At 48.4% G+C, this 20,394-nt stretch overlaps 1 protein-coding gene across 21 annotated transcripts in view; it reads right to left on the bottom strand.

The window, feature by feature from the left end:
* Ep400 (E1A binding protein p400) overlaps positions 1-20,394 on the bottom strand; it is a 104,096-nt gene that overhangs the window by 6,625 nt on the left and 77,077 nt on the right. For 14 of the 21 annotated variants that reach the window (XM_074060723.1, XM_074060722.1, XM_074060735.1 and 11 more), the window contains 17 exons: positions 20,055-20,189; positions 19,681-19,725; positions 19,441-19,594; positions 18,773-19,014; positions 18,436-18,609; positions 17,140-17,187; positions 15,590-15,726; positions 15,413-15,469; positions 13,051-13,129; positions 12,674-12,934; positions 11,503-11,548; positions 11,302-11,411; positions 3,770-3,977; positions 3,418-3,650; positions 1,716-1,931; positions 534-729; positions 101-225 (listed from right to left, as the gene is read on the bottom strand). In XM_074060723.1, the coding sequence (XP_073916824.1) occupies positions 101-225; positions 534-729; positions 1,716-1,931; positions 3,418-3,650; positions 3,770-3,977; positions 11,302-11,411; positions 11,503-11,548; positions 12,674-12,934; positions 13,051-13,129; positions 15,413-15,469; positions 15,590-15,726; positions 17,140-17,187; positions 18,436-18,609; positions 18,773-19,014; positions 19,441-19,594; positions 19,681-19,725; positions 20,055-20,189 (2,466 nt within the window). The remainder of the gene's footprint in view (positions 1-100; positions 226-533; positions 730-1,715; positions 1,932-3,417; positions 3,651-3,769; positions 3,978-11,301; positions 11,412-11,502; positions 11,549-12,673; positions 12,935-13,050; positions 13,130-15,412; positions 15,470-15,589; positions 15,727-17,139; positions 17,188-18,435; positions 18,610-18,772; positions 19,015-19,440; positions 19,595-19,680; positions 19,726-20,054; positions 20,190-20,394) is intronic. The other 7 variants (XM_074060728.1, XM_074060744.1, XM_074060742.1 and 4 more) reach the window with 3 other exon arrangements.

Genomic DNA, 20,394 nt, shown 5'->3' with positions numbered 1-20,394 from the left:
CTGCCATCCTCTGTGGGCCCTTGGCCTGATGCAGCTGTGTGCTCCAGACCCTCTTCCTCAGCCCAGATGCCCAGGAGAAACCCCACGGAGGGCCCCGTACCTTCTGCTGGACGGCAGTCTGACTCTGTGCGACTTGTGGCTGGATGGCCTTCTGCTGCTGGACAGCCTGCTGCTTGAGCTTTAGCAGCTGCTGGACGTGCACAGGCTGGGCCACGACGGTCTGCCCTGCAAGAACACCTGTGTCACAAAGCATCAGGCCCAGGGAGGCCTGTGCTCACTCACAGAGGGCTCTGCTCAGACTCTTTATACAGAAAACCAACCCTGGGGCTGCACCAAGGCAGACCCTGATGCCTGATAAACTTCATGAGCCTCTGCTTGTGGACTAAGTAAGAGTAGGGAAATGCCAGTGCTAATTGGTAAACTTGCACCAGAACTTGACTTGGAAGTCTGTGAGGGAACTTACACTAAACAACACAGGCATGAAAGGGGTGTCAGGACAGGATGGAACAGACTGAGGAGATGGGGGCAGGCACCTGCTGCTTTCTGCGGCTGCCCAATCGCCACGCTGATCCCTGCAACGTTCATGGGCAGGGTCGTGACCCCAGGCGAGGACACAACAGCTGCTGGGACAGACACTACCGGAGGCTTCGCCAAGGCCACCTGAGCTGGTTGGGGTGTCTGAGTTTGCATCTGCCCTTGCGCCTGCAGCTGAGAAGTGGGAACCCGGGTCTAAACAGTGGAAATAACAGGAGAGTCCAGAGAAATTCAGTACTGTGAATCATTTTCAACATTTCTTGACAAGAACTCAAGCCTGTGAGAAATTTGCAAAGCTTGACAAAGTCAAAAAGTGGCAGTGACACTAAAGGAAAACATAACCCACATGCCACCCACCACTAACTAATGCCTGGGGACAGAGTTTGCACAAGCCTGGCTGCAGTGTTCTGATGCTTGCCTCTGCTCCCCTCCTGCTCTGCACCCCACCAGTTACCCAAGTGGGTCTGCTTGTGCCCTGTCCCCCGGCTACCACTCAAGGTCGCACCCCCTCCTCCAAGATCACTGCTGTATTTCCCAAATCTACCACTTTGCTATCAAGCATCTTCTCATTAAAATTACATTTTTAAAACTGGAACTGTAAATAGGTTCATTCTTATATGTACAGAAAGTGAGGTCACCTAAAAATACACTCCCACAACTACTCAAGGATAAACACTGAAATTGGTATTTACCTTCTAGACACTGCTCTTATCTGTGTGCCTGTTGTGAGAAATATGTATAAAGGGGTGAGTCACAGGTATTTTGTAACCTGTTTTTCTTTCCTTTACAATACTTTTCAAATTGCTTGATGTTCCATTGTTTGGACGCTCTGTAATTTAGACATTTAATCTCCTGTCATTCCTGAAACAATCGTGTATACTCACTGCTTCGTAATAGCCCTGGTGCTTCTTTAGGATGGTAGAAGGAATGTTGCATTAAATAATATTCACACTTTTGAAGCTTTCTCACTAAAATCTACTTCAAAATAGGTCGCCAGGGCTGGAGGTGTGGTTCAAGTGGGAGAGTGCCTGCCGTGCAAGATACCTTCGGTGTCTCATCCTCAGGATGACTGAGGCTCTCGGGAGAAGATTGCCTCTTGTGCCTCACTTACAGCAGTAACAGTCTAACTCAACTGCAGAGGCCCTAGCTTTTGGAAAACAAACATGTTAACTGGAACTTACAAGCCGGGCCACCTGAAGGTTGGCCACTGTGGTGCCCGTGAGCAAAGCCCCAGGCCTCGGGGCCGTGACGGTGGCGAGCTGGGGGCTCTGCTGCTGTGGGGCTTGTGGAGGCTGCACTTGCACCTGTGCTGGTGGCTGAGGCCCCGGCTGGGCCTGTGGTGGGGGAGGCTGCGGTGGAAGCTGCATCTTCTGCTTCTGCATCTTGATGATGTGTTCCTGAAACCCAAATAAAGGCACGCACTCACACTCCCCTCTTGAAATCAGACATCCTGACTCCAGGGTGGTCCTCCGCCTCTGTTAAGTACCAAGGTGCACACTTGGTACTTAACACACAAATGGCTTTTTAAGAAGAAAAATTTAGGACTCAAGGTGTGACTCAAGCAGTAGAGCACCTGCTTTTCAAGTGCGAAGCCCTGAGCTCAAACCCCCGTCCCAAAAAAAAAAAAAAAAAATTATACTGAGTTGCTCCTATCAAGTCTCTTCAAATATGATGGAAATGAAAATGACTTTTGAAACTGAATTTGGAGATGGTGGGGTGAAGAATAAAGGAACCAGGCAAGCAAGCAGAAGAGCGGGGCCCCTGGCAACTGAGAGTGAGAAGCGTGTCTGCACAGCTGGGTCCAGGCAGGTCAGAAGGCCTGGTGCTGGGTGAGAGCCAGCACCACGTACCAAGCGATTCACATCTGCTGGACCAGGAACTCCTAAGCACAAAAACTCTCTCGCTTAGCACTGCAGGAGGGAACGCTCTACTGTGACAGAAAAAAGCAGTACTGGGCCATCCATGCTACAGACACAGCCTCGTGTCCACAGAGCACCAGAAGCCAGAAGCACGGCATGCTGACTGCGGAACCGAATGCTGTGCTTTGTGGCATTTCAGCTGACTTAAAGTAGCACACACAGCAGATCCCATGTGGGGCAGCCTGACTGTATTACTGCTTCTCACGGGGACTGAGGTGGGTGCCTGGTGGCCATGAGGCGTCCTCAGAAGGACAGCAGAGCACTGATGGACAACTGGCATGCCCCTGGCTCCCAACCCTTGGGGAGGAAGCCTCAGCTCAGCTATAGTAAGTCCTTAGCCTGTGACCAGAAGTTCTACAAGATCAGGCCCTGTGACAGGCCCAACAGTCAGCAGGTCTGTATGTGATTTTCTGGTTTCTTTTAATGTCACATACTTGTGACAGGAAAATACCATTTCCTTCTACTAAGATGAACACATCTGCATAAGTGATGGCAAGATGGTGCACAGACAGGCAAAACCAGCACACCAGTGTTCAAATGAGCAGCCCAAGAAGCTGTAATGAGCTATTCCCAAAGAAGCCAGGTCCCACCCCTGCCCTCTACAAGCTGTGAGGGGGCACTTTCTCACCAGTACCATCTGGTGGAGAATGGTACCGAGTGGGCCTTCTAGGTCCTCTCTTGAGAATGAACTTATGGCATTCAATGCACAAGAAAGCGGAACAAGAACATACAGCTGTAAATGGAGAATTAAGAACTGCAAGTGCTCTGCACAAACCCAAACTTACTTGTCAAAAGCGTGATCCAAGCCTTACTGGATGGAGAGTTGTATTAAATACAAAACACAGTTTATACCTAAAGGTAATGCTAGATTTTTGCAAAATACACTTGGACTTGCACCCATGTAACAAGGCCCTGCCTTACAAACAGACCGTGTTATGTCTGCCTTGTTTTGGGACGCACTCACCGGTGCCAGCTTGCCCACAGCTTTGATCTGTGCAGGGGACTGGGCCTGGCCCTGCATCTGTGGAACTTGCACCTGGGAGGTCTGTTGCTGCTGCTGCTGCTGCTGTTGCTGCTGCTGCTGCTGCTGCTGCTGCTGCTGTTGCTGCTGCTGCTGCTGCTGCTGCTGCTGCTGCTGCCTGAGGAGCTGGAAGTGGGCAGGAGTGATGGCTTTTCCAGGAAGCTGAACCCCTGTGGCTGTGAAGAGGTTTGTTGGTGAGACCTTCCCATCCTCATTTCTCCTTGGACAAATAAGCTCCAAGCTCCAATGTGCTCCAACTGCAGAACCCACACAGGGAACACCACGTCCCCCTTACCTTGGGACACCTGGGTCACTAAAGACCGGGTAGGGGTCTGCACAGGGGTCAGGTTGGTAGTGACCACGGCTGAGGCTGTCACAGAAGTGGCTGCTCGAACACCCTGCGTCGTTGCCATGGACACCAGGTCAGTGGCTGCAGAGGCAGGGGAGCCAACTGCGCGTTGCTGGGTGTGGACCACTGGGGCGGGAGCAGAGCTTCCTGATGTCTAGAAAGGAAAATGCAGGAATGCAACACATTACTTCACACAGCCTCCAGAGGAGGAAAAGAGAGTGCCCAGACTCCAGAACTAAGGAGTGGGGCACATTCTGGAATTGTCTTTTCACACACAAAGTGCTAAGAACAAATGATTCCACACAAACTCAGAACTGCAATGTTCTGTGGCAAACCAGACTAGCCACAGAAAGGGGTTTCAGGACAATGTTCCCACTAACATGGCCCTCTCACTTCAGTCACAGACTGCCCTAGGAACATGACAAGTTCCATGCATGTTCCCACCACAGCTAGCCCTAACTCGCCACCACTGTCCAAAAGCTGGGCAGAAGTTGTAGCCCCGCATCTCCTGGCCAGCCGCTTAGGGTCTTGGGGGCTGGTGCATCCTAACTTCACCCTGCCTGAAACTCAGAGAGCATCCTCACTGCCTCTCCCAAGTTGTACCCTCTGGCTAGGAGGGAAAGGGGCTAAATGTGGTGCTCAGCCCACTGCACATCTTGCCTCATCACCTTCCCCATGCCACAATAAACCCTTTGAAATGTCTCTTCAATGCATTGCTTCTCCCAGCCAGCTATCTGAGTTCAGATATTCACTATCCCTTCCTAAACTACTTAAGTTTTGACCCTTCTACATTTTATTCCTTCTATGTGTGAATTTAAATGGAGCATGGTATTCTGCACTTTCCAGGACTCTTTAGGGCAAGAGTGAGCCTGAAGTGAAATCAACCCTTGGGGTAAAAGGAAAGTTCGGCCAGACATGGTGGTGCACACCTGTAATTGCAGTACGTGGGAGGCAGAGACAAGGAAGATTGTAAATGAGTTTAAGGTCAGCTGGGGCAATATAGCAAGTTCACGGCCATTCTGGCCTACATAGCCAGACACTGTTTCAAAACAAAGTTGTCTCTGCATTGAGCAGAAGACAGAGGTGGGGGCTGTCCCCATAAGTTGTGAACAGTCAGCTCTTCTGTCCATTTGAAGCTCAAGTTGGTAGCCTTAAGAGTCTCAAACCCCTTTCAAGTCATATGCAGCAGACCTGGACTGGCTGTGTTCCTAAGTGGCTGAGCAGAAGCAAATGTTAGTTCCCTCTGGAAGACTGTGCTTCCATGTCTGACTTAGGTTCTTAGAATCTCCACAAATAATTTTCAAGAAAAATAACCAGCATGCAGTAAACAAATAACCAAGCTCACAAGATGACAGGCACCATGAGTAAAAACCAGTAGAGACACAAACAGTGGGCAGGGCCTTGAAGACCTGAGACTGGGATTGTTAGTTACACTTTCTTTTTAATGAACCTAAGTGGAAGCGAAGTTGTGTCTAGAAGGAAACCGACAACATCTGGAAATGAGAAGCATGGTCACCAAACTTAGGGTGGGTGCTCATGAATGGGCTGAGTGCCACACAGCGAAGGGACAACAAATGAGCTGAGGAGACAAGACAGACATGTGCGAGAACTGAAGAGCTATGCAAGGTTGAGTGGGGGTGACAGTGGTTAGTCAACACACCAGCATCTCAAGGTATAGGGATCTTCCAGAACTGGTCAACGACACTGACCCTTATATACAAAAAGTCAAATTTTCCCTGGTCAAGAATGCTAAAAAGGAATTGCCACCTGCTTAGTATCAGAGGCAGAGATCCTAACAGCAGCAGAGGAAGAAGATGCCCTCTGGGCAGCCGCTTGTCACCCAAAGGCCAGTGCTTCTTTATTCTTTCTTGCCTTCTTCTAGATCCCTTTTCCCCTTTTCCCCTTTCAGTGTCTGGGAGTCATATATTCCACTTTTACTCTTTTGGAGGCTTACCTGAATACTTATAAAACACAAAGATCTGTATTTTCACATTCTTTAACATTCTAACACTTTTCTGCACCCATAAACTCACATGTGTTAACACTGTGTGAATGGATTTCACCTTTAGCCCCACAGTGAGTTACTGCTGTTTTGGAGCCAATTTCATCCCCTTAGTCCATAGCCACCCTTCCCTTTGTTCTGCCTTCCTGTGGTTTCTAGGACCTTCAGACTAGGAGCCGCTTCCTTCTTCTGGCTGAAATGTATCATCTACTGAAGACCTACTAGTAATTAATTTTTTGTTTGAAAATGTCTTTTGTCCTTTTTCTTCAAGACATTTTCAAGAGACACAGAACACCAGAGTTTATTTTCTTTCACAACTTACAGGCATTGTCCCCACGTCTGCCTTCCATGTAACACAAGCACTTTTTTTTTTTTTTGAAACAGTGTATGGCTACATAGCCGAGGGTGGCCTCACTCACCATCTTCTGGTCTTAGCCTCCCATGTGCTGAGAATACAGGTGTGCACCACCATGCCCAGCTGAACCTTCCTTTTATTCCAAAGGCAGATTTCACTTTTGGCTCACTCTTGCCCTAAACAGTCCTAGCTTGTGTCTTTTTATATATATATATGAATATATATATATATATTCATAATACAGGGGGGATTCATAGTGACAATTCCAATTATGCGTTATTACGTTGTCCCCATCGTTTCTCCCCCTCAACCCCCTCCCCACCCACTTAAAGCAACCGCAAGAGGTTTCTTAGTTCTGTTTCATATGGGAACGTGAAGTCTATCAACCATACACCCTCACCTTAATCTTCCTTCACCCTCCCCCTCCCACTAGTATCTCCTCACCATACACACTGTACCTATTTTGCAGTCCTGTTTTTCATTATTAATATTTAAGTTGATGTTCAAAGGCGTTTCTTAATGGGTGCCCACTGTGGGTGTGCTTTACTTTGGTCTGTTCAACCCCTTCCATTACTCTCCCTCACCCCTTTACCTCCCACCCGCCATTTTTCAGTAGCTTTCGATACACATCCTTGTGTCCTCCACCTTCACAGCTTAAGTTGTGTAATATTACTGATGCCCTAGCATTCTCTCTTCCTTTCCCTCTTTCCCCGAGTTCTGTAGAGCAGTTCCACTGTTACACACATGCTCTACGTATGAGTTTGTACATGGTCATGATGTTTTTGTGTATGTGTTTATCTTTGGCTCTATCTTCCACGTATGAGAGAAAACATGTGGCTTTTGTGTTTCTAATCCTGGCTTACTTAACATGACGTCCTCCAGTTGCATCTATGTACTATCACACCACATGTCATTATTCCTCATGGCTGAGTAAAACTCCATTGTGTATACTCCACAATTTCATGATCCTTCATCAGATGTAGGGCATCTGGATTGTTTCCAGAGCTTGGCTATTGTGAATAGTGCTGTGATGAACATCGGTGTACAGGTCTCTCCTGTATTCTGCCTTACGTTCCTTCGGGTCGAAGCCCAGGAATGGTATCACTGATCACATGGCAGTTCTAGCTGCAGTTTTTTGAGGAGTCTCCACACTGTTCTCCACAGTGGTTGCATAGCCTGCATCCTGTTTCCTCACAGCCTCAGCAGCATCTGTTGTTGTTACTGCCCTTGAACACGGCCGTTCTAACTGGGGAGAGACCAAATCTAAGAGTTGTTTTGTTCTGTATCTCTTATGACCAGGGCAGCTGAACACTTCTTCATGCATCTAGCTTGTGTCTTCACAGTCTCCTCTGGATTCCACCTTGGGCAATCCTCACAAGGGCCAGGCACTGGGGAAGATTTGAATGCCACCCTCGCTGAAATTCATTCCTGAGTCAAATATAGCTTAGAAGCAGCCTACCCATCCTCTGCTTTCTTCTGCCCTTAGATTCTGGCCTGATCACTACCAATTTATTTTCAATTCCTTGAAGCTCTTAAGAAGACTTTCAAATTTTTTTCTAATAACTTTTGTTTAAATTTTTTAAAAATTGAGTTTTATAAAAACACTTAATTTGCCTGTTACCAGAAACAAAGTCCTCTTTCTGAACTACTGGAATGGATTTCAATGCCCTTTTCTGTGCTCACCAACTACATAAATATCACATTCCCTTTCCTAGGACGTCCCTCTGCCCCAATCCTTCAAAGCACCCACCCAGGTGAATGAGATCCAGTCTTTACTTAGCCTGATCTCCAATCCTAGTTCTACCAGCCTCAACGAAAGCCTGTTAAAGGCTGAGGCAACCAGCACTGGCTGTTATGTTCTGTGCTCCACCCAAACATAGCCACCTGCTGACTCAATGAAACACCTCTGACCTTTTGCTCAAGACAACAAACTTCCTAGCCTGAAGCCCATGCTCCCTTCTCCTGAAAGCTTCCCTGAATCCCCGGTGAAATCCTCATGGATTTTTTTTTTTTTGCAGTATTGGGGCTTCAACTCAGGGCCTACACCTGGAGCCACTCCACCAGCCTTTTTTTGTGAAGGGTTTTTTTTTTTTGAGATATGGTCTCACAGAACTATTTGTTGGGCTGGCTTTGAACCACGATCCTCCTGATCTCTGCCTCCTGAGTAGCTAGAATTACAGCTGTGAGCCACAGCACCTGGCAGGAAAATGAATATGTGTATACACACAGTGAATTACTTTGGGGATAGGACCCAGGTCTAAAAACAGAGTTCATTTATGTTCCATATACACCTTGTACACATAAACGCCTGAAGGTCATTTTCTACACTATTTTTTTTCTTTCACAACTTTGTTCAATAAACAGTTTCCTGGGGTGAAAGTTTCCATGTGTGATACCATGTCGGTGCTCTACAAATTTCGCATTTTGCAACATTTTAGGTCTGGGAATTTCAGACTAGGGATGCTCAACTTCTATCTTGTAGATTAAGAGATGCTCAAAGAAAAAAGGGACGGGCTGTGACTTTATACTGCATCCTGAAATATCACAAAGAAACAGGTCTTCTTAGTTTAAAGCTCCAAACAGAACGACTTTGGCTCCCACCCCCACAGGAACAGTAGTCTTGGTCATACGGAGTATTCCCAATACGTGTGTACTGATTCGGTTATTACATATAGCTTCGGTTTTACTGAAATGATTAAGCCTCAAGTGGTTTGTTGCAAAACTGAAAGAAAAATAAATAAAATAATCTCAGGTCATATGCTAGAGAAGCTTTTTGTATGTATTCTGTTGCCTAAGGGATTGATAACTTTTTTTTGGTGGTGGGGTGGGGGAGAAGACTGAGATTTGAATTCAGGGCTTCATGCTTGCCAAGGGGGTGGGTGCTCTACAGCTTGACTCACACCTCCAGTCCATTCTGCTCTGATTACTTTGGAGATGGGATCTTGTGAACTATGTACCAGAGCTGGTCTCAAACTGAAATCCTCCCAACCTCAGCCTCCCAAGCAGCTAGGACTATTGGTGTGAACCTCTGGTGCCCAGCAGGATTTAACTTTTTATAGTAATGCTCATATGTTCTAGGAATACAGTTCTATGAACTGTGGTGGATGCATGAAGCCATGTGACTACAATGATCCAGCAGAACTTTCTGCCGTTGCCCCTGAAGTTGTCATGGCCCTCTCTTGGTCAAATCCCTCCCTCGCCTTCAGCACCCAGCAATTATTTGTCTGTTTTCTGTTCCTAAAGTTTTGCCTTTTCCACCACGTTACTTAAACGGAATCATGGAGCGTATGAAATCTTTCAGAACTCTGTGCACTTGGTAACCCCAGCAATTTAGGAGCCAGAGGCAGGAGGATTATGAGTTCAATGAACCAGGCAAAGTTAGGGAGACCCTATCTAAAAAAAAAGGACTGAGGACATCAAGCTGTCCTAGCATACATGAGGTCTTAGATTCATTCCCCAATGCTACAAAAAAAAAAAGTTGCTGGGATCCATCCTGCCATTGCATGTGCTGTGGTTTACGCGTGTCCTGTTGGGTAGTTCTAGACTGTGTGGACAGACACAATCCATTATGCCACTAGCCAGCTGAAGGACAATCTGGCCTGCTTTCTCTTTAGCAATTATGAACAAAGCCACTACAAACTTTCATGTTCAGGTTCCTCATGTGGACATCTTTCATTTACCTCAGGGAAGTCCCTAGAAGAATTGCTAGGTTGCAGAAGTCACAGAAGTGCTGAGCAGGGTGACTGCAAGATCCCTGCCCCACTGGCGGTAGGAAGCTCTGTGGCTCTGCATCCTCACCAGCACAAGGCACTGGCAGGCACAGAAAGCTGGGCCATCTGTCCATGACTTACTCGCCACCACCATTCACCTTCTCTGGAGAAGTGCCCACTGCCTCTGCTGCCCATGTTCTTCCTCCTGAGACGGAAACCTCATGTGGCCCACACACTCATTCTTTCACGTGCTGTGTGGAGATCTTCTTTTAGTCTGTCTTCTCTTCACTTTCATACTGTTTTTCATGGATTTAATAGATTTAATTTTGATGAACTCTGACTTACTCATGTTTCCTCCACATGTGGGCATTTGGTACTCCCTACAAAGTGTCTCCCTAACCCAACATGGGAACATTTTCTCTTACGCTTTCTTCCAAAATGTCTTGATTGTTACCTATAGCTCTTAGCTCTAGACTTCTGATCCATTTTGATGGGTTTTTATATAGGGCATGAATCATAGGTCAAGGTTAGTTGTATTACTTATGGTTACCCCAATTGTTCCAGCAGCATTTGGTAAGGGTTATCCTTTCCCACTGACTTCCTTGGCACTTTTAGGAAATCTACTGACTACACCAGGTATGTGCAACCACTCCTGAACTCTACCCAACTCTGTCCATCTATGTGTGTCTCCTCTCACATCATGCCACCCTGTGAAAGGCATTCTCCAAACCTCAAAGGGACATTCTCTTCCAGAGCACAGCCACTTTGAGAGCCACATGCTGCCTTTGGGTCCAACTACTTGGGAAGTCAGGATATACATTCAGACTCCACAATCTTGGCTCTGTTTTGTTTTTGCAGTGAGCTGTCAAAAAGCAGGTGGCTTGACCCTGGCATGGGTCTTCTGACCACATACTCAGATGCCTTGTGGCTCTGCGTCTCCACCCAAGTGGGACTAATCCTGCCTCCCACAGTAAGGCCTCTGCACTGCCACAGAGCGGCAGCCCCTCTCCTGGCTCTGCTGGCCTCCATACACTCTGAAAATGTGTGTGAACCCAAGCTGTGCCCTCGAACACTGCTGTGTCCCCTCCTCCAGAGCAGTGCCCCTCCAAGAGTGACCATCTCACCTCTGCCTCCCCACACAGGCACAGTGATGCACACCTGAGAGGCACTGTGTCAATGGCTGGCAATGTGCCCTTACCCCCATCTACCTCCTCTCTGAAACTTCTGATCTCCACACATGCAAAACAGAAGCCATCCTTTAACAACTGAACAATCTAAAACCACTGTATTCATCAGCTACTTATTTTACAAAAATCAAGCTATTTATCTTATAAACATCAGTACTTTTCACCACTGGAATATCCAAACACAAAGTCATCATGGTTCTCCCCTAAGCACGGGGTCAACTTACAGTCAAGGGTCCAGGAGCCACGGGCGAAGCAAGACGCTTGTTAATGGACTGGAAGGTGGCAGCAGGGACACCTGCTATGGTGTTCACAATCACGTTCCCACTCACAGTGCCTGTGGAGGAAGATGTGTATGAGACAAGAGGACAAAAAAAAAAAAAAAAAAAAAAAACCAAAACATTTCAACACTTCTGTACCATTCTTACCTGTTGGTATGCTTGTCCCAGTGACAGATGTTTTAATGGTTCCTGCCTATTTAAGAAAGCAAACTCATGTGAATTTCAGGCCAAGTTCTTCATGGCATAAAACCCTCCAAAAACTTCCCCTTCATTCAGAGCCAGATCCAAAGTCCTGAGTGCACTCACAGAACCACAACCATCTCCTGTGCATGCTGCCCCGTGTCACCTGGCCTGGCCACACTGACCACTCTGCCCTCACGCAAGCCTCTGTGCCTGTTTCCATTCTTCTCATGGTCAACTTCCTGCTGTGCAGACTTCAACTCCAATGCTACCTCCTCAGAAAGGCTTTTCCTAACCAGCCAGCACTACCAACCTCGATTCTTCCCCGACAACACTTAAAACGATTGCTCTAGTCCATGTGCCAGCTCCCCGTGAGAATGTAAGCTCCAGCAGCAGGGGTACTGCCCACCTTGCTAGTGTGACAGACTTTGTACCACATAGGTGTTTCGTAATGTATCGTTTGAAGGAACAAAGAAGAATGTCACAAAAATCCCACCGGGCAAATGCAATTCGAAGAAAAAACTAATGGAGGAAATAATTCTACATCAAAAATACTTTCACACCTGGCTATTAATCCAAAATGTTCCACCAACTGAGCATGGAACCTGTTCTCTGCAAGTGTGACTCTACACACGTGACTTTAAAGTCTGTGAGCTGTGCCAACACAACACACAGTAAAGGAACACACCAAGGTGTGGATGTCAACAACCATGGCTTGCAGGACCACACCTCTGCCTTTCTGCTCTTTGCACTGTTTGTGCACTTTAGAACTTAGGAGTGTAAGTGGGCACATGTGTATACATCCTCAGCAAAAGGGTGGCTTGTCTTCAGGAGAAGGTGGCCTGCTGTGGCTGTTTCACCCTGGCATGGACAGCATTGCTCTATGTGTCTGCAGGGAGTAAAGGGGACGAGCTCCTCGTGCGCGTGTTCTACAGGATCCAGTTCTTCCATGCCCCACTCCCTATACCAGAAAAGCAGACTCTCCCTCAACTCAGTGAGATTGCTTAGCTGAGAGCCTGGAGGAGAGTGGGGGATCCAGGTGAGAGCATGCACTTGCCCTGGGGCAAGACCACGCCTCCACCCTCCCTCCTCAAAGAGGGAGGTCTGGAGGCCATGGCAGGGGGTCAGAGGCTCTCACCAGCACTGCAGCGCTGCCCACGGTCGTTATTGTGGGTTGTCCCTTTGGTGGGGCCTGCACAGGCTGTGGCTGAGCCTGCGCCTGGGCCTGAGGCTGGGACTGGACAGTGGGTGGCCCTGCAGGCGGCTGGCTGCCAGCCGCCTGTGGCTGAGGCAGTGGTGGCGGTGGCTGCTGCGGGGGTGGCGGTGGCTGCTGCTGCTGCTGCTGGGGGGGCGGCTGTGTCACGGTCGGCTGCTGAGCCTTTTGTTGATCCGCCAAAGCCTAGAAGAGTCAGGTGGGAAAAGATAACGTTGGAGCAGTGGGACCCAGCCCAGGGCCAACACTGTGTCCCTATGACAACGCAGTCCTACGGGCTGAGGGCCGGGAGCACTGCACACCTTTTTTTCCTTTGCAATTCGCTCTGCGCGGAGAGATGCAACCTGAATGGGAGGCAGTGGCTTGTCATAGTTGATTCCACTGAAAGACAAAAGCAGAGTGAGAAATGCAGTACCCTTAGCTGCAGTTTCAATGACCTGTCAACCAACGTCCAAAGATACAACACGAAAATTCCAGAAATAGCCAGTTTTGGGGGGTTTTGTTTTGACAGTACTGGGCTTTAAACCTCACTTGCTAGGCAGCCAAGCCCTAGCCCTTTTTGCTTTAATTATTTTTCAGGTAGGGTTTCACCTTTTTTGACTGGGGTGGGCCTTGGACCATGATCTTCCTACCTATAGATTCCTGCATAGCTGAGATCACAGACCTGTGCCACCACGTCTGAGTTACTGATCAAGATGGGGGGCTTACTAAATCTGCCCAGGCTGTCCTCAAACTGAAATTCTCCCGCTCTCTGCCTCCCAAGCAGTTGAGATTACTGGTGTGAGACACTGCTTGGCAACAATTCACAAGTTTTCAATTGCGTATTACTGAGTAGTGTGATGAAAATCACTCAACTGTCCCACCCCTTCCTCCAGGATATGGATCACCCCTTTGTCAAATTCTCCTACACTGTACGTGCTACCTGCCATTCATCACTTAGCTACCATCTCAGTTACTGGATTGATTGTTGCTGTATCACAGGCTTGTGTTCAAATAACCCTTACTTTACTTAACAACAGCTAAATGCAAGAGCAGTGATGGTAGCAATTCTTATGTGCCAGAGAGATGCCATACTGTTCCCTTTAAGTTAAAAAGTGCTAAGATTTTTACTTAAGAAAAACGGAACATAAATGACATTCAGTACTATTTACAGTTTCAGGCATCCACTAGCGAGCATTGCCCCCCCTTAAGGATATGCTCCAGATACCCCCACAAATCTCCCATAGCACATCAAGGAACCCAGAACCCACCTCCAGCTATCCCATCACTCCCCGGACAAGCCCCTCAAACAGCCCCACAGACATACCCCTCCCACAAGCACCCCAGATGCTCTATGCTCTTCCCCTGCTACACAGTAGGTAAGAATGAACACCTATGTCCAGTTGTGCAGATCTTCTGCTCAGCCCACGTGTGACCCAAAGCCTCCTGCAGCCCTGCCTTGCCTCTGCACAAGGTCTACTGGGTTGACTGCCATCCCCACCCCCACCCACTTCCCCGGGGTAAGTATCTCAACAATCCCCAGGGTACTGAGGCTCCTCACCCTGAGCCTGTCCTGTGTCTTTCATTGAGCTCAGGAACATCTCCATCTGGTACTTCTGTGATCCTCCCATTAAGTACAAAGAGGACAGGACAGTACCTGTCATGTCACTCTACTGCTATGCTAGCCCATGACCTACAAATAAACACCAGCAAATTGAACTCACCCACCTAACTGACAAGTACTGAGTCAGCCTGGCTTCATGCTTCTAGGCACTAGATCCCTAAGGTCCACAGAGCTCCGATACAACAAACAAGTAGCATATGTGGTACCTCTGAAGGTGATCTGTACTATCAAGAGAAACTGTAATTTTCAACAGGGTGTTCCTTCCCTGGAGGTAGGGTACCACAAGGCCAAAAGCCAGGGTCCAGGACATAATGGGGTATGGGGTATGGCTGGAAGGAGCCACTGTGGGCTCTCACAGATACACCATGAGCCAACTCTCTTTGAAAAGGACCATTCCCTGCAGTTGTGCAGAAAGAGACAGAGAGCCCTGCAGGCTATCAGGATCTATGCAGGAAGCGACCAGTGTGCACAAGATAGTGATGGCGCTTGAGCCAGAGGGTGGGGGTGTCTGTTTCAGCTGAGATTTCCTTCCAAACATTTGGTTCCAGAAAGCCAACTGTATGACACTGCTGATACCCACGTGCCCAGGTCAGATTCCATCTCAGTTTACCATGTTTACCTCCTCACATCTTCCCACTTCAGTATCTACCCATCAATTCATCTTTTTGCCTTTCCTAAATCTTACAGCAAGTACACCTCTACCTCTAAAGGTGATATATTTTTAAGGTACAACCAACAAAACCTATGCCTGAGGAGAAGCAGAGGAAAGAAGAAAGCTCCTGAAGTGATGACTCCCACAGCCCTGGAGTGTACCCACTGTGCCTGTGAGTGACGTCCCTGCCAGAGTGCAAGTAGGGACAACGGCCATGCCCTTATAGATCCAGGCTCTCCACGTGCCCATGCTTAGCAGGAAGCCGTGATCTCCCAGGCAGGATGCTGCACCATCTTAAGCTAGTGCCTGGGATATACCACTTGTACAACAGTTAACTTTCTGAATTTCACTGAACACTGAGACGGACCATTTTCAAATGGTGAAAAATGTGCCCCCCCCACACACGTACCTTTCTGCCAACACTGAGGCGTGCTTAGGGTTCTTCTGAAAGGGATTCATACCAAGCCTGCAGCACAGAAAGAGACAGCAATTACTAGACAAAGGGAAAACTTGTGGAGGGAAGCGCCCACCACCTCGCCTCTCGTTTAGCACGGCCGCACTCTCACGAGCAAGAGCCTGCACGCACAGAGGCTTGATTGGGGGGCTCCTCTTGCCGGCAGTCATCTTCATCAGGTCAAAGTGGCTGGTGTACAGCTGCGTGTGTGTGGCATTCTCATCTTGGGCATAGATCTGACCTGTGCGGAGTGGACGGTTGTTCTTACTCTGAAACAAAATGGACAGGAGTTCATCAAGGCTGGACCACGGGCCTGAAGGACGACTGCTTTGGAGACAGCATTCACTGACTCGGAGGCCTGCGGCTAAGCTCCACATGGCTGAACCCATTTCCTCTCCCTTCCCATCTTTTTGAGGTATGACATAGTACAACAGAAGCAATACTGAGTGGCTGTCACTGGCTGGTGGCTGGTGATATTCCCCAATGTGTGGGAGCCCTCATTCAGGTGAGCCTCGCAATTAACCTAGAGGGAATCTCCCCCCTTCAGCTGAGGAAAGAAAGGTTACATAGAACACTTGGGTCACACAGCTAGTGACGGGGTGGGGCCAGCTGCAAGCCTTCACCTGTCAGGTCCAATACCCATGGGCGTGAAGTGGGGAAAAGTGCCAATTCCACAGACCCCTCCTCCCTCCACCCACAGTGTGCGGGGAGGGTGACATTCAGGAACTTAAGTCTAAATGTGTTTTGGCTATGGCTTTACTAGTGTCTGTTAACCTCTTCTGCATAAATCCACAGCTAAACAAAGGCCACTCAGCTGTCGCCTACTTGCTCCCAAGACATCTTGGCATTCCACAGAATTTCAGAGCAGTTCCTTCGCCGATAGAGAGAAGTGCCACACCAGGAATGCAGTCTGTGAAGGTCACAGAGCTGCCCAGTGAGGAGTCAGAACAAGAGCTGGGAGGCCCCTTCGTGGCCTGGGGCTCTTTCTGCTCCTTGGTATCTCTAAACTCTTACCAACCCCAAGACTGGAGTCAGAGCATGCACAGTGACACAGTCCTGGTGTGGGTGTGGTATACGTACACACGTGTGCATACGCACGGGTAGTCGGTTGCTAGAGGAACGTCTTAAATTCAGAAGGAATGCCAAAGAATCAGAACTACAACACCAAGGCTGTAGGTTCACAGGTCCATTTCCCGAGCACTGTCCCAAACCTAGAGCACTCTCCCATACATAGAGCACTCTCCTATGACAATAAAATCAGGCAAAGGGAAGCAGGAGAAGGGAGAGGAATAAGATGAGGTATGTCATACACACCGCCAGAGTGAAGGCCAAAGCCAAAGGCAGGAAGGACTGTGTGTTCGGTGAAGGAAACTGTTTGGCTCTGGCTGTGACTGGCTCCCAGATAACAAGCCTGTGGCCATCCTATCCACGCACACACCCAGCCACAACCAGGGTGTGAGCAACTACGAGGCTCAGGACGTCCCCTGCGGAGGAGTCATTGTGTGACCCCCTCAGGTGAAGAAGCCAATCCTCTACATATAGGAACAAAAGGCACTTGAGAAAACCCTGGCTTCAGGGTTCTGCTATTACTGAAACACAGACTCTTCCTGAACTCCTGCTACGCTTCTTCGCACAGGCTCTGAACAAAGCTTTCCAACTCACTCAGAACATCTCCTTCATACCTTATAAATATTTTGTGCCTTTTTCTTTGGATTAGCTTCACAAATCAGCTATAAGAGAAGAAAAAATTTTAGCTTTATTTTTTTCCATATTAAGGTAACGGCTATTATTATAAAAGCTTCCAAAACATAAAAGAGTGAATGTGAGACTTCAGGAAGTCTCATGGTGGAGGCACCACAAAATGGTATCATGAAGGCGGTTTGCTTTTTTATTCCAAACAAAAAAGCAAACAAATGCTTTACTCTGAGACAAGTGTTTTAGAGATGAAAACTGAGATGACTGAAGTGGTCACAGAGTAAGGTCTATGTGGAGACCTCATCCTGAAGGCAAAGCCAACTCATATGCAGAGAGCGTCATTGTCACCAACTGTAACAAAACAGCAAATTTAACGCAAGGACTAATGTCTGCCTCTACTGACGTCTGGCAGCTCCTATGCTGACAGAAGCCCGAGGTAGGCAGAAAGGTAGTATACTCTGCACACCTGCTGTAGCGTTTGTCACTGAAGTGGGGCAAGTCCCCCAGAAGGGTGCAGGACATTTATAAGTGCTGGCATGACAGAGACTGTACAATTTGTGCTAGGGAGAAAAGACGGAGGTGTGTGAAGAAAGTCAGATGGAGAAATGAAAAGAGGCAAAGCCGGGTGGAGGCTGCACGTCCCTGACAGCTGTGCTGTCTCATCTGGGCTGGGTGCAAACCACAGCGGGCTTCCTAGATGAAAGACACAATGATGAGGCTGTGCTGTAAGTAAATGGACATTTACAATAGTCAGTTAACCCTCAAACACAAACTACTTGTACTTGTAAAACCGCCAATTCAGCATCAAAATAGAGGAAATACAGACTCTTCTTTAAGCTAATCATTAAAACAAAGAGAAGTTGTCTTCTCTTTTACTTATCCAAACTCTTTAAAAATAAAATAAAATAAAATAAATAGAAGAGCTGGGATGGAGGCAAAGCTCAAGGAGTAGAGTGCTTGCCTAGCATGCTTCAGACCCTAAATTCAATCCCCAATATTGCAAAAAAAAAAAAACTATGACCAAGGCTTGGATGACAGTTCTCCAAATGGCAGTGGTAGCACGGATGTTGGTGTTGGACTGGGTCTGCTGCTAACACCAACCGTGATCCTAACAAGTACAGTGTCTCTCTCCATGGCTGCCATTGTCTCATGCCAGGGAACTCACAGAACCAGGTGGTCCCACCACAGCCCACGGGGACAAGTGAGCCACCCAGGCAATGCACCGCAGGCTGCGGTCACTGAGCAGGCCTGAGTCCTCCCAGAAAGAGCAAGGCCAGGCTCACCTTCCCTTCCTCTCTGGGAATGATGACGTTCTCGTAACGGTTCCGGCACTGTTTGGAAGAGCGGTAGATTCGGCTGCAGGAGTTGACGACATCACTGACAAGGTCCCAATTAGGTGTGTGGGCAGGCGACACGATGGTGAGGTTCAGAGGCAGCTCAAGTAGCTGCTTTACAGCCTGGAAGACGGGGTTTCGGGTCAAACAGGTCAAGAAGCTGCAGACCAGAAGCTCTGTCCTGAGCCAAAGACTCCAGCAAGGCAATCACATGCACACAAATGAAAACATGGAGAGAAGCCAATCCTGAATGAGTGCTCTCAAAAGAGACAACAAGGATGCTCACCTGCAGCAGGGCCCAGTCCTCACCAATGAGCCACTCGGGGCTGTCCTGGGCTGGCTCCCCTGAGGGCTTGACATAGGTGGGCAGAGGCTTGGCAAAGGGTGTCTGCTGCTTCAGCAGCAGGTTCTTCTTCTGCTCTCTGCCTTCTCTCCTGATCTTCAGCATGCCTGGGGTTGCCCGATCAAACAAGGACCGTGGAGGGACAACCGCCTCCCCATGCCGCTGCTTCTTCTTCCTGCCTGCAGCTGAATGGGGGCTGACTTCAGCAAGACAGGACACTAGGAGACCTCATGCCAGCAGGGAAAAGAAGGAACAAGAGGGCAGCCAAGAGACATGTGGACCAAGGGCCCTTGGAAGTACCTGTTAAAGGTGCAACCATTTTCTTTTCTGCCTCGAGACAAGGCCTTGATACGTAGCCCAGGCTGCCCTGGATCTCAGGATTCGTCCTGCCCCAGCCTCCCAAGTCCTGGGATTACAGGCAGGTACCACCATGCCTGGCTTACCTGCTAAGCTTACCATTAATGAGGGCTATAACTATCAAGGATCCTCATGGGAAACGTTAAGACACACAACGTGATACAAGAGGTGACAGATGGACAACTGGTTCCCACTTTTGACCCTCCACCAAGCACAATGACACCTGTAGGCACAGAGGCCCAAAGGATGCACACCTGAGGGGTCTGTCTTGTGCCGCTTACGCTCCTTCCTCACATACACAGGAGGCAGCTTAGCCTCTGGGATGGGTGTAGTTTCATACATGAGACACATAACCGAGTCAATGTAGATGTCATTGTCATCCTGAGGGGGAGTGGGTGGCGTCCACAGCTGCAGAGACAAAAGGAAGGCCCATGAGCTGTGGAGCTACAAGAAGCTGGGTGCTCAAGACAGAGTGCGAGGAGCTACGTACGTACCGGCATAACCTCTGTCTGTCCATCCGCATCTTCATAGACATATTCCTGAGGGAACACAGGCAAGTTTCAAACTCAAAACAACCGGGCTTCATGCTCTATGCCACAAATTATTTACTTTCCTACTTACTAAATCTTCCAAGTAAGTCCAATCATTATGACTACAAGATTATAAATGTGTTTTACTCATAGCTGATAATCCAGTTCAGATAAAAGCTAGTATCTTAATTGAAGATCTCAAACAACACATTAGTTATAAAGAAACTGCTTTTGGAACATGAGCTAGGTGGGAACATGAATGAACACGCATGCTGGATTTGAACAAGCCAAGCAAGCTGAGAGCTGTCCTTTGGGGTAGAAGCAGACATGGACCGTACCATGCTGTAGGCATCTTCTCTTGTGTAGGTGAGAAGCTCTGCCTCCTCCTGCTCTCGCTGTAGCTGGGCCTCCCTCTCCTGGAAGCTCTGGGCATTGCGGGACTCCCAATCTCTCACCGAGGCCATCGCTGCATCCTGGCAGGAAGAGTACCGAGAAAGGGACTTTCAAGATCAGAGCAAGCATGGTTTGGGTGCCTGCTGCACACCAACTCCCCAGGCACCGGCCACCATTCACAGGTGGAGCCACAAAAGGGTTTCTCAGGTCTCACTGCAACACAAGTTCTTCCCCCTCCTTTCTACTCCCCAATATGTAACTCCTTATTGAACATCACACTGTGAA

Source organism: Castor canadensis, chromosome 18 (genome assembly GCF_047511655.1).
Source record: "Castor canadensis chromosome 18, mCasCan1.hap1v2, whole genome shotgun sequence".
Lineage (NCBI taxonomy): Eukaryota > Metazoa > Chordata > Mammalia > Rodentia > Castoridae > Castor > Castor canadensis.
Note: the sequence above shows the minus strand (reverse complement) of the source record. Positions and strands in the feature narration are given on the sequence as shown.